This window comes from Geotrypetes seraphini, chromosome 8, assembly GCF_902459505.1.
Source record: "Geotrypetes seraphini chromosome 8, aGeoSer1.1, whole genome shotgun sequence".
In the NCBI taxonomy this organism is placed as follows: Eukaryota; Metazoa; Chordata; class Amphibia; order Gymnophiona; family Dermophiidae; genus Geotrypetes; species Geotrypetes seraphini.
Genome location: NC_047091.1, coordinates 159101760 through 159115013, shown reverse-complemented (window position 1 = coordinate 159115013; position 13254 = coordinate 159101760). Strand labels below are relative to the sequence as shown.

The following is a 13254-nucleotide window of genomic DNA, read 5'->3' as shown; positions in this document are numbered from 1 at the left end:
CGCCAGCCGTGGTGGTATTAGCTCCAACTTAGAGAATGACACAGGGACAAATTTGTCCCCGTCCCATCCCGGTGAGTTTTGTCGCTGTCCCTGTCCCATTTCTGTAAGCTCTGCCTTAACCACACAAACCTCACACACTTATGATTTTAAAGTGTTTGAGGCTTGTGCAGATGAGGACGGAGCTTGCAGGAATGGGGCAGGGACAGGAAAAGAACTCACGGGATGGGATGGGAAAATGAGTTCCCACGGGGACGGGGAAAAATTTGTCCCCATGTCATTCTCTACTCCGACGTTCATAGAATTCCTACGAGTGTCAGAGCTAATACCACCGTGGCTGGCAATAAAAAAGCCTAACGTGGCTTCATAAAAGGGGGGTAAATTGATATAAGTAGTTTATATTCAGAAAAGTTTCAATGCAGTGGAAATTCATCTGAGGGCAATGGTTCTCATTGCAGTCCTCAGGTTATAAGATCTGTCAGAAGACGATCAAAAAGGATGCAGCATTCTAAAGCAGAACTCTGAGCAGCAAATGACAATAAGGTTACAGCAATACCATAACTCCAAAAGAATACAATCTGACATTCAGTCAGTGTTAGTAAAATGGGGAATCAATAGAAATTCTTTGCAAATCCTTATACAATGGGGAAGGTTGTGACATTGAAGCCTGGAATGGACTGTTCTACTTGAGGTGGTGAGGGGGGCGTTAGGAGTTATTATCTTGTTTCCATTAGTATGATGGATTTTGCTATCAGAATGATGGCTGTATGATAGAAAACTAATTTAAAAAACATTTAAAAAGAAATATAAACAAAATCTAACCTATGATCAAATTTACTGTGTCATTTTCTTAAAACATACCGTTCATCCTGGGCTTCCAGCGACTGGTTGATTACCTTGTTCATATAAGACTTCTGTTGAGTTAGTTCTTTAACAAATTTCTGATAAAAGGTATTAAATATTCCTCTTTCAAAGCGTAGAGTACTGATTTCTTCTCTAAGTTGGGAATTCTTGTACATGGTTTTATCAAAATTTGTCGTTGCCTGTGAAAGCATTTGACAACACAAAAAGACTTAAGTGATTAGATGTACCAACTTTCCTTTATAGCACAGGATCGTCTTTTAATTGTTACCCTCATTGTGCCAGAGGAATTAGCTTAGGCCTTTTCAATAGTGGGAAGTGTGTGGCACAGTGGTTAAAGCTACAGCCTCAGCACCCTGCAGTTGTGGGTTCAAACCCATGCTGCTCCTTAGGACACTGGGAGAATGGTATAGAAAACTGAATAAATAAATAGTGTGAAAAGTTTCTGCCTCTGGTAACCAGAACAGATATTGTGATGTCATAATATCTCATTCCACCAGTGTCTATGAGCCAACCTTATCAGTGATGTCACAATGACTTCATTGTCTATACTTGGTACATTTTTACTGCATTTTGATTTCTAGAGTGGCGCAGTGGTTAAAGCTACAGCCTCAGCACCCTGTAGTTGTGGATTCAAACCCACGCTGTTCCTTGTGACTCTGGGCAAGTCACTTAATCCCCCAATTGCCCCAGGTACATTAGATAACCCTCTGGGACAGATGGGGAAAAATGCTTGAGTACCTGAATAAATTCATTTAAACTCTTCTGGGAGAACAGTATAGAAAATTGAATACATAAATAATTCAAAGTGAGCTACATTCAGGTGCAGTAGGCATTTTCCTGTTCCCAGAGGGCTTACAGTCTAAAAGAGCAATTCTATAGGCTGACACCTACATATAGGTGCCAATAGCATACATATTTACAGAATATTAGCATATAGGGTGTGATTGGCACTGATAATTGAAAGTTACATATATAACTCCATTAGTACACAACTGCAAGGGGAGCATATATGTGGGTGGAGAATGGGTTTAAACATGGATATAGACAGAGAAAACGAAGGCCTATCCAATCTACCTATTCATGCCATCTGCTATCTCCTCTTCCCCCCTTATAGATCCTATGTGCTTGTTCCAAGCTTTCTTGATTTCAGATACAGTCTTTGTCTCCACCAAATCCTCTAGGAGGCCATTCCACATATTCATGCCCCAGGGCTCGGTACTTGGGCCCATCTTATTTAATATTTTCATCAATGACCTAGAAGAAGGAACATCCAGTGAGATCATCAAGTTTGCAGACGACAAAAAGCTATGCCGGGCAATCAGATCGCAGAAGGATAGCGAGGAACTCCAGAGTGACTTGTGTCAGTTAGAGAAATGGGCGGAGAAATGGCAGATGAAGTTTAATGTGGAAAAGTGCAAAGTAATGCATTTAGGCAGAAAGAACAAGGAACACGAGTATAGAATGTCAGGTGCAACTCTGGGCAAGAGCGAACAAGAAAAGGACCTGGGTGTACTGATAGATAGGACCCTAAAACCGTCGGCACAATGCGCGGCAGCAGCAAAGAAAGCAAATAGAATGTTAGGCATGATAAAGAAAGGAATCACGAGTAGATTGGAGAAAGTTATAATGCCACTTTATAGGGCAATGGTCAGACCATACTTGGAATACTGTGTCTAACACTGGTCTCCCAACCTAAAGAAGGATATAAAACTGCTGGAGAGGGTGCAGAGACGAGCAACGAAGTTAATAAAAGGTATGGAGAACTTGGAATACGAGGAATGACTTAAGAGACTGGGATTGTTCTCCCTTGAGAAAAGGAGACTGCGAGGGGATATGATCGAGACCTTCAAAATACTGAAAGGAATCGACAAAATAGAGCAGGAAAAAAAATTATTTACAATGTCCAATATGACACAGACAAAAGGACATGGACTGAAGCTAAGGGGGTCAAGTCCAGGACAAATAACAGGAAGTTTTGCTTCACGCAACGAGTGGTTGACACCTGGAATGCTCTCCCAGAGGAGGTTATTGCGGAATCCACCGTTCTAGGATTTAACAGCAAACTAGATGCACATCTCCTTACGAGAGGCATAGAGGGATATGGGTGACTAAAATTACGCCAGATGTACACCTGGCCTCCGCATGTGCGGACTTGATGGACCGAAGGTCTGATCCGGAGATGGTAGTTCTTATGTTCTTATGTTCATCTCCTTTTCCATGAAAAAGTATTTCCTCAGGTTACTCCTAAGTCTGTCCCATTTCACCTTCATGTGCCTCCTCATTCCAGAACTCATTCCTTTCAACTGAAAGCTGCTCACTTATGCCACAGAGGTACTTAAATTAGGGTTCCCAGATTTCGTCAATAAAAAAAGAGGCCACATGGCCCTGCCCCATTCCACCCCCAGTCACACCCTGTTTGCCCCAGCTCCAGCCCAATCTGCCCCCCAGCCCTGCCCCCACACAAGCTTTATCTCTCCTTCCCTGAGTCTGGGCCATGTCTGGAGATCCTCTGAGCATGTGTGCGTACGTACGGTGTCATTGCGTCACGTCTGCACATGCTTGAAGGCCCTCCGGATGTGGCCTTGAGCTCGTGGCCTTCCAAATCTGGGACAAACTGCTGGGTTTTGAAAATCCTTCCGGGCACCCGGACAGTCCTCTAAAAAGAGGACCTGTCCAGGTTTTCCCAGACCGCTGGTAACCCTAACTTAAAGGTCTCTGCCATAGTTCCTTGCTCCCACCTTTCTTCCACAGTATACATATTATGAGAGCTTTTAAGTCTGTCCCACTACACTTTATGAAGAAGACCACTGACCATTTTAGTAGCCATCCTCTAGCCAGATTCCATCCTTTTTGAGGGCACAGTCTCTAGAAATGTACACAGTACAGTACTTCCCCAAAATTTGAGAGGCTTCTGTTACAGAAACCCCCGTGAATTTCAAAAAACCACGAATGCAATTTTTCGCCTGTCAAAAGGCAGGGGAGGCAGGAGAGGACAGCTGGAGCGCCGGCGGGAGAAAAAAAAATCACTCGTGGTCTGCTCCAACCGCCTCTTCCTGTAGCAAAGTCGGGCTGCACCAATCAGGAGCTGCTTTGACACACGAACCATGAATGCATGGGGGAACACTGTACTCTGAATGAGATCTCACCAGTGGCGCAGTAAGGGGGGAGTGGACGGTCTTCCTAAGAGCGCAGCACCCCTCCTACTCTCCACCCCACCCCCCGGCTCCTCTCCTTGCCCTGCACACACACCCCTTGCCTTCTCCCGTACCTCTTTTATTTCCCCAGCATGAGGTTGCTGCCTGCGTCGGCATCGGCGCTCACTTCTGGGACCCGCGTCTACAAAGTGACGGCAGAGGGCAAGCCAATTCTGATGTGGGAATGCTGCTCATGCTGCAGAAGTTAAAAAAGGTGCGGGGAAATGGAAGGGGGCATGCTTATGGCGGGGTGGGCGGGGGAAGAGGCACCACTGCCCCAGGCGCTGCCCACTACGCCACTGGGTCTCACTATACACTTCTATAGAGGCATTATCACTTCCTTTTCCTGATGGACATACTTCTCTCTATGCACCCAAGCATCCTTCTGGCTTTTGCTGTTGCCTTTTCTACCCATTTGGCCACCTTAATATCACGTATGATCACCTCGAAGTCCCACTCTTCTTTCATGCACAGAAAAAACTTCATTGCTTATACTATACCGCTCCCTCTGGTTTCTGTGGACCAAATGCGTGGCCCTGCATTTTTATCATTAAATCTTAGCTATCAAACTGTGGGCCATTCTTTAAGCTTCACTAGGCCCGCCTCGTGTTGTCCACACCTTCAGGGGGTCTGCTCTATTGCAGATTTTGGCAATGATCTGCAAAGAGGCAAATCATACCAGACATCCCTTCGGCAATATCACTTACAAAAATGTTTCATCACATCACTGGTAACATCCCTTTCCTCAGCATGAGCTCCACTGACCACTGTCTTTGGTCATCTGCCACTCAAATCAATTCCTAACTCCAGACTCCGTCCCTTCTTTCTTGCAGCGCCCTATGCCTGGAACTGGCTGCCTGAATCAATACGTCGCGCTCCCTCATTGGCAGCGTTCAAATCCAAGCTAAAAGCCCACTTTTTTGATTCTGCTTTCAACTCCTAACTCCCACTCACTGCTGTCAGATACCTAGACCCACTATATCATTTCCTCTACCATAATCTCCTGTCTAAATTAGATTGTAAGCTCTTCTGATCAGGAACCGTCTATTGTATGTTAAAATGTACAGCACTGCGTATGCCTTTCAGCGCTTTAGAAATAATAAATAGTAGTAGTAATCCAGTCAGTCACTTTAAAGCCAATACTGAAGGCCAGTGTCTCATGCATCTTATAGAATACTATTACAGTATAATCTTGTTATAACGGACTTCAAGGGACCTGGAAAAATGGTCCGTTATATCCAGAGTTGCATTTTTTTTTAAACTTTATTTAGGTCAACTTGAAACAACATACAATCGAAGAACAACAGTCTCTGCACAAGCATATCAGCAACATCAATAACAAAACTCAGTCAAACACTGGTATGGCATGAAACGATTGCAAAACCAGAGCACCAAAAGATGTTCTAAAGCATTATATCATACTGTACTGGAAAGAAAAATAATCTGTCATTTTCTTCTGGGCTGCATTTTGATATATATTACCGGCACGCCACGCACCTTGTAGACGGAGCCTGCATGTCTGTTATTGCTGAATAAAAGTACAGCTAAAAGCGACTCTGGGGACCAAATTAGTTTTCCTTTATATCCAAAAGTCCGTTATATACGAGTCCGCTATATGTGATGATTTTCTGCATGTTTATAAAGGTGCACGGATGGGACCGGCGGACCTCGTCCGCTTTAGACGAGGTTCCGTTATAAGCGAGTCCGTTATAACGAGATTATACTGCAGTTGTGTGTGTTGCATGGCGTACTTTGGCACACCAAATTTAACCTAAATTTTGGCGTACAAAATGGTTTTGTACCAGTATTCTATAATGGTATAGGTATGCCCAGAAACCATTCTAGAATTTACACTGTGTCTTGCCTTTTTTGGTACTTCTAGCTGGAAATAAGAGCTAAAGCTCAGTATTTTAGGTGAAATCACAGTTATTATGGATAGGCCTTCAAAACTACTCCCCTTTGTCTTGCATCTCTTTCCCTCTCCTCCACCCCCTGATCCAGTATTTGCCCCTGCCTGTGACCCAGCAACTCCCTTCCCTGGTGTCCCTCACCAGATGTGCAAGTGGCAGCGGCGGCAGGAACACACATCTGCTGCCTGCGCTGATGTGCAGGCTTTCTCTTCCGCATCTTGCCAGAGGAACAGGAAGTGACATCAGCGAGGGCAGGACGCGGCATTGGGAAGCCTGCAGAGATCAGCACCAGGCAGCGGAGGTGCATTTCTACTGCTTCTGCTGCTCATGAACATGGTGAGGTAGATAAGGAGGGAGTTGCTGGGCCACAGACTGATCCGGGAAAGAGAAGAAACGAGGGGGACCCAGGTGGCCACACTGGAAGTGCATTGAGGGGCCAGAGAGGGTGAACCTGAGCCAAGAATGGATGAGCCTGTACCCCTCCTATGCCCACCCAAAGCTACACCATAGCTATGTGCCCTATTGTGGCACTTTCATCTTGGCACCAATTTATAGAATTGTCCCCTATGTTTTTGTACTTAAAATAATGGATGGCTAGGCCATGGATTCTATGTATGGTGCCCAAGGTTACGCACACAACTTTGGACATTTTTCCAAGATGTGTGTGCAATGCAAATACATTTAATCTATTTATTAACTTTTCTATACCGTTCTCCCAGGGGAGCTCTGAACCATCAGTAATCAAGTGCTAACCAATTATTGGTGTTGATTAGCATTCATTAAAATTTGCACGTACATCTGAATGAGCACTATTCTATAAGTTATGGCAGATTAACCCCCATGGTGTATGTCTCAAAAGGAGATGAAGTCAAGGAGTTACGGAATACTGTCTTAACCATGTCTAATTTGGCTAACCGTGTCTAACTTGGGCACTGGCATTTACGCCAGATTTTAGCAGGCATAAGTCCAGTGCAGGATCCACACTAAACACTATTCTATATAAGGTTCGCACCCTTTGTAGAATAGTGCTTAGTACTGGATCTTTTGGGCACAGTTTATTGAATTTCCTCCTAAGTGACTTATCCAATATCACAAGGAGCAGTAGCGAGATTTCAGCTGGGCTTCCCTGGTTCTCAGCTGGCTACTCTGGCTATTAGGCTCCTGCTTCACTCCACTATTTCTATTAAAAATCAATGGCCAGTGGACTTATACATTTACCAGTCCCCTAGTGCAGGGATAGGCAATTCCGGTCCTCGAGAGCCGAAGCCAGGTCAGGTTTTCGGGATCTCCACCATGAATATTGTGGTATGCAGCCTATGCCTGTTAGGCGTGACCCTAGAACTGAGTTTAGTTTAAAGGCAAACCCTTCTCCCATTGATTCCAGTAAATCTCTTATTGATACTCCTGATGCTGTTTCTTCCTTAGACTCTAGAGGGAGGCAGAGAGCACGAGTGCAGAGTGCCCATCCCCCTCTCCCCTCCAGGGTTGCTGATAGGAAATCCTTCCCACCTGAGGGTTGGGAGCGGGGCTGAAAACTAGTTGCTCAGAGAGGAATGCTCCTGAAGAGTCAGTTAAGAGGAGGAGAGGCACAGGACAGGCAGCAGAGCTCAGGGCTGGGAGATCCTGATAGCGGTTCACCACTAGAATGTATGGAGCTGGTGGAGGCTGGAGAAGAATCATCTTTCAAGGAGAATGAAGAACCCCAAGCCATGGAAACTGATCTGGATCCATCTGTTGCTCCAGTGAGTGAGATTCTTCCAATGGAAGTTTGCTTCATGGAAGGCAAGCCGCTCGTGGAATAAAAGTGAGTAGTTGTGACCTTACTGTATGAAGGACTTCCAAGGTTATGTTATGCCCTATAGGAGCTTTAGAAACCCAGAGCTCCAGAAGATTTAAAAGACTTATGTGAAGGTGGTTTTTTTTTGGTTTCTCTTCCAAGAGCAATGATCTATATCCAGCCCAGGTAGGGGGGTTCACCTCATGAAATTTAGTGGTGGGATAGTGGGCCTTTTTGGCAGTTTATCACCACGTGAAACGCACTGCCTGCCCAGTATTCAAGCTGCTGGGATAGTCACAGCCGTAGCTCTGACTAGTGCTGCAATAGTCAAGTTTAAAGACTGTTGGTGTTTGGAATGTTTTGTTTTTCTTTTTTCATTGCATGGAAATAAGTATGGGCTGAAGCCAATAGCCTGAGTTTTGGAAAGACTTGAACTTTTGAACATTTCCACTTTGGGACAGTTTGCTGTTTTGTGTTTTTCTTTTTACTGTTGTTTTGAGACTATTTGCTAAACGCAGAAACATCCTGACAAAGCTTTATGTTTAATACCAATGAAAGAATAAATCCTGAGTTTGATTTAAGCAACTACACTTACCTGGTATGGCAGTATTTTTCTTCCACTAATTTTCCTTGTGCAGCCCACTGCGGCTCACAAGAGCACAACTCCCTTGTCCCAGCCGCTCAGGGCTCATTGTCTTGAGCCGGTTGGTTACAATATATATGAGATGGATTTGCATGCACTGCCTCCTTGAGATGCAAATCTATCTCATGCATATTTATTGTGGATATCCTGAAAACCTGACCTGGCTCTGGCTCTCGAGGACCGGAATTGCCTACCCCTGTCCTAGTGCATGCTCCTTCTGTACAGTCACACACAGCATTTACCACAAGGGCCATCCTTCATATATACTTTTTTTTCCCATAGACTTTGCACCAGTCTTCAAATGGGGGAAAATACCTGCAGGCAGCTGTATTTGCTTTTTCCATAGGGAACAATGCACACAGCTATGAAAATACAAAGCTTTGTGCATTTTTGCCTCTCCTGACCCTATCCCCATTCTCATTCCCAGAAGCAGCTCCAAATAATGCAGGTTAAAATATGAGTACTGTGGACACCATGCCTTCTTTTAACCATGTGGAGGGTGGGGAAATTTTCAAAAAGCCCATAGAAATTTATACTGCCCATGCCCAGTTCCTGAAACAGTAGTTTGTGGTCTGGATTTCAGGGTAAGCAGAATTTGTGTGTGTGTTGTGGGAAGGGTTGTTGTTGTTTTCTTTGGGGGGAGGGGGTTCTTTTTGGCTTTTCTTTGCTATATATATGCAAATGTTCCTCATAGGAATATTCTTGGCAGACATCTTGAAAACCAGACCTTATTGGGAACCATAAGGACTAAGGCCAAGCGCCTCTGTCCCAAAATGATGATGGTGCCTTTATTTCTTAATCCATCAGTTTTCATATTACCTGGAGAACATTGTGGCCTTTTACTTACCAGATCTAACCGATTCTCCAGCGTTTGAATCCACTTTTCAAATTTTTTGCTATGCTGGAGACTTTTTATCTTTGACAGTATACATTTTTCTTGGAAAATTTTTTCATGCATCTCTTTGATCTGGAAAAAAATAATTATGTTATTATTTCATGAAATGAACAAAATGGTCCTACTCTTACTGGTTCTGTATCTTAATAGATTTGTTTTTTTCTACTGAAAGTTCTATACATAAAATAATTCAGATTAATATTATATTGGGTCCTAAATAGCTTATATGCATGATTTATTATAGTGCTCATTTTCAATGCAGATGGACATCTTAAATATCCTAAAAACATCCAAATCCTGGTTTTGGAACATCAGAATTTGGACATTTCACACTGCAGGTTGTCCAAATAGCAAGGGGGTGTGTTGTGGGTGTGTTTTCGGCAAGACTAGGAAAGCCCAAAAGTAAGACATCCAACAGGGATTTTCGAGTGGGAAGAAACATCTATGTCTAATAAGGACATTTTTATCTAGACCTGTTTCAGTCACATCCAAGTTACAAAAAAGTTGCTTTAATTGAGCAGCTGACTTCTGAAGGGATTAAGGCAGTGTATCGCAAACTGTGTGCCGCAACACCCAGGTGTGCTTCCTGAGATTTCAGGTGTGCCGCAACACACTGGCGAGGAAGAGAGTCGTCCACGCCGGCTGCGAGAGGCACGTCCTTTAGGCAGTCAGCCAGCACAGATGACTCTCTTCCTGGCCAGCGTCTCTCCGCCTCTCCCGGATCTATCCACCGAAGTGGGTCATGACTAGATTGGTCTCCGCGCATGCGCAGATGCAATGACATCACACATGTGCGTGACATCATTATGGCAATATCTGCACACTTCCGGCCGGGGCAATGCATTTAGTGTGCCGCCGGCTGGAAAGTTTGCGAGACACTGGATTAAGCCATGACCATTACTTAATCCCCCCCCCCAGTGGTTACAATACACCCCCCACCCCCTGAAAGTGAAACTAGCCAAAAACTCTTAGTAGTTCCTTCCTTGAAAATTATTGGAACCCGTTGACAAGATATGTTTTCGGTAATAGCTCCACAACTTTGGAATACTTTACCTCTACAATTAAGAGAGGAGAACAATCTGAGCCATTTTAAAAATAAATTTAAAAAGCTTCTTATTTAAAGATGCCTTCAATCTATAAATTATGTTCATCAAATTTTTTACTTCACCTCCTATATTTTTACCCTCCCCCTCCTAATGTTCTTTTTTTTTTTTTTTATTGTAGTTCTACCATTTTTTTTTTTTACGGCACAATGTGCAGCAGCCTCAAAGAAAGCAAACAGAATGTTGGGTATTATTAAGAAGGGTATTACTTTACCACTTAGATCACCATAATTCAGTAATTCTTTTCTCTCTTGATTTATCAGCAGCATTCGATACTATTGATCATGTACTACTTCTAGACAGACTGAAAACAATAGGAGTCAGTGGTCAAGTCCTTGACTGGTTTCATTCTTTCCTTTCCGATCGCTCATCTACGGTTATCTTTAAAGACACAGTTTCAAAACCTTATACCACTAGTTACGGTATTCCTCAAGGATCAATATTGTCACCACTTCTATTTAATATTTTTCTCTCTCCACTGCTTTGCCTAGGTCAATCAATAGGCTTTACTACTTTCACCTATGCCGACGATGTTCAACTGCTTCATTCACTGAATCCAGATAATAAAAATGAAATAATTGAAATAAATAGAAAACTAGGAGACATTAAACAATGGCTTAACTCAAACATGTTAGCCCTAAACGTACAAAAATCCAAAACACTATTTTTCCCTTGGAAAAAAAATATAAACTTAAATGCTCTGTTTACTCTAGATAACGTTCAATTAAATTCAGTAAGATCCCTAAAAATATTAGGAGTTATAATAGATGATAGGTTATCCTTCCATGAACACATTACTAATACTGTCAGAACATATTTCTTCAAATTGCGTATGATCCAATCAATTGCCAAATTTTTAGAGCCAAAATCACTAAACATACTGATTCACTCATTAATTATTTCAAAACTTGATTACTGTAACTTTTTATTAATAAATGTTACCCAAAAAGAGAAAAAACGTCTTCAGATAGTTCAAAATACGGCAATCAAATTAATACACAACCGCAAAAAATTTGACCATGTTACACCGCTCTTGATCGAATCACATTGGCTCCCTATTACCCATCGCATTACTTTTAAAATCTTACTTTTAGTTTTTAAAACATTGACTACAAATGAACCCCAATTCATCAATAGATTACTCATTCCATATAGTATTTCACGCTCTTTAAGATCCACTGATCAAAAACTTCTAACAGTTCCATCACTAAAAGTCACTGGAACTCGTCGCACTGACATCTTTTCTGTAATAGCCCCACAATTATGGAACAGTTTGCCCCAGTATCTCAGAGTAGAAAGTGATCTGAAACAGTTTAAAAGCAGCTTAAAGAGTTTCCTTTTTAAAGATGCGTTTAATGTGTGAACTTAATTAAGGATTTTTATTAAAAATTTTTCTTTTTTACCTTTTTATTTCCCCGTGATTTCCCTTACCTGTTGTATTTTTACCATTTATGTTTTCTTTAATATATACGATTGTAGTTCTACCCTTTCTTTCCTCATGTGTCTGTTAGTTTGTATGACTTTATTTATTATTCTGTATGATAATGTGTTAAATTTATGTATCCTTTTATAATTAATCTGTTGTATCTATTTTTTTATCTGTAAATCGCTTAGCAATTTAAATTAAGCGATTCAACAAGTTAAAAATAAACTTGAAACTTGATCATGCCGCTGTATCGTGCGATGGTGCGCCCGCATCTGGAGTACTGTGTCCAATACTTGTCACCGTACCTCAAGAAGGACATGGCGATACTTGAGAGGGTTCAGAGAAGAGTGACGAAAATGATAAAAGGTATGGAAAACCTTTCATACGCAGATAGGTTAGAAAGGCTGGGGCTCTTCTCCCTGGAAAAGCGGAAACTCAGAGGAGACATGATAGAGACTTACAAGATCATGAAAGGCATAGAGAAGGTAGAAAGGGACAGATTCTTCAGCCTGTTGGGAACCACAAGAACAAGGGGGCACTCGGAGAAATTGAAAGGGGACAGGTTTAGAACAAATGCTAGGAAATTCTTTTTCACTCAAAGGGTGGTGGACACCTGGAATGCGCTTCCGGAGGTTGTGATAGGACAGAATACATTACGGGGTTTTAAAGAAGGATTGGATAAATTCCTGAAGGATACGGGGATTGAGGGATACAGATAGAGGTAGAGATAGGTTATGAAAGGGTATAGATAGAAGGATAAGGAGGATTATAGGGTTTAGACAAGGATCACCTTACAGGTCATGGACCTGATGGGCCGCCGCGGGAGCGGACTGCTGGGCGCGATGGACCTCTGGTCTGACCCAGCGGAGGCAACTTCTTATGTTCTTATGTCTGTCAGTTATAATTACTGTTAAAACATTTTTTAAACATAACCATTGTTTAAACTTTTTAAACATTATGTCAAACTATATGTTATTTTTTATATATTGTAACTCGCTTAGTAAAACCTAAATTAAGCGATCTATCAAATTTAAATGAACTTGAACTTGAAACTTGAAAACCAGGCTCCATGTCAGCTGCAGGTTTTATGCTCATTCTGACCAAAGTAGTAAGAAGTTTAGAGGAGTAGCCCACTGTGCCTGAATATTAATTAATTTTAGAAAAAGTGCGACATACCTCATTGCTATCACTATGGTTACGTTCAAAGTACTCCCCTTGGCCAGCTAGGCATCGATGCCAGCACCTAGTCCACCCTTCAAAGCAATTTTGCAACTCTTTCTGGAATAGCCATCAGAGCTGAATGTCATCAAAATGTCTTTTTTCAATATTTTTTAAATCTTCAGGTAAAGAAAACATAAGAACATAAGAATTGCCGCTGCTGGGTCAGACCAGTGGTCCACCGTACCCAGCAGTCCGCTCACGCGGCGGCCCTCTGGTCAAAGACC

The 13254-nt window shown here is 42.4% G+C and overlaps 1 protein-coding gene across 1 annotated transcript in view; it reads right to left on the bottom strand.

Annotated features, from left to right (window-relative positions):
* Positions 1-13254, bottom strand: part of CCDC63 (coiled-coil domain containing 63) — a 133991-nt gene that overhangs the window by 65723 nt on the left and 55014 nt on the right. The window contains exons 4-5 of the mRNA XM_033956196.1: positions 9233-9352; positions 859-1040 (exon numbers count right to left, since the gene is read on the bottom strand). Of these exons, the coding sequence (XP_033812087.1) occupies positions 859-1040; positions 9233-9352 (302 nt within the window). The remainder of the gene's footprint in view (positions 1-858; positions 1041-9232; positions 9353-13254) is intronic.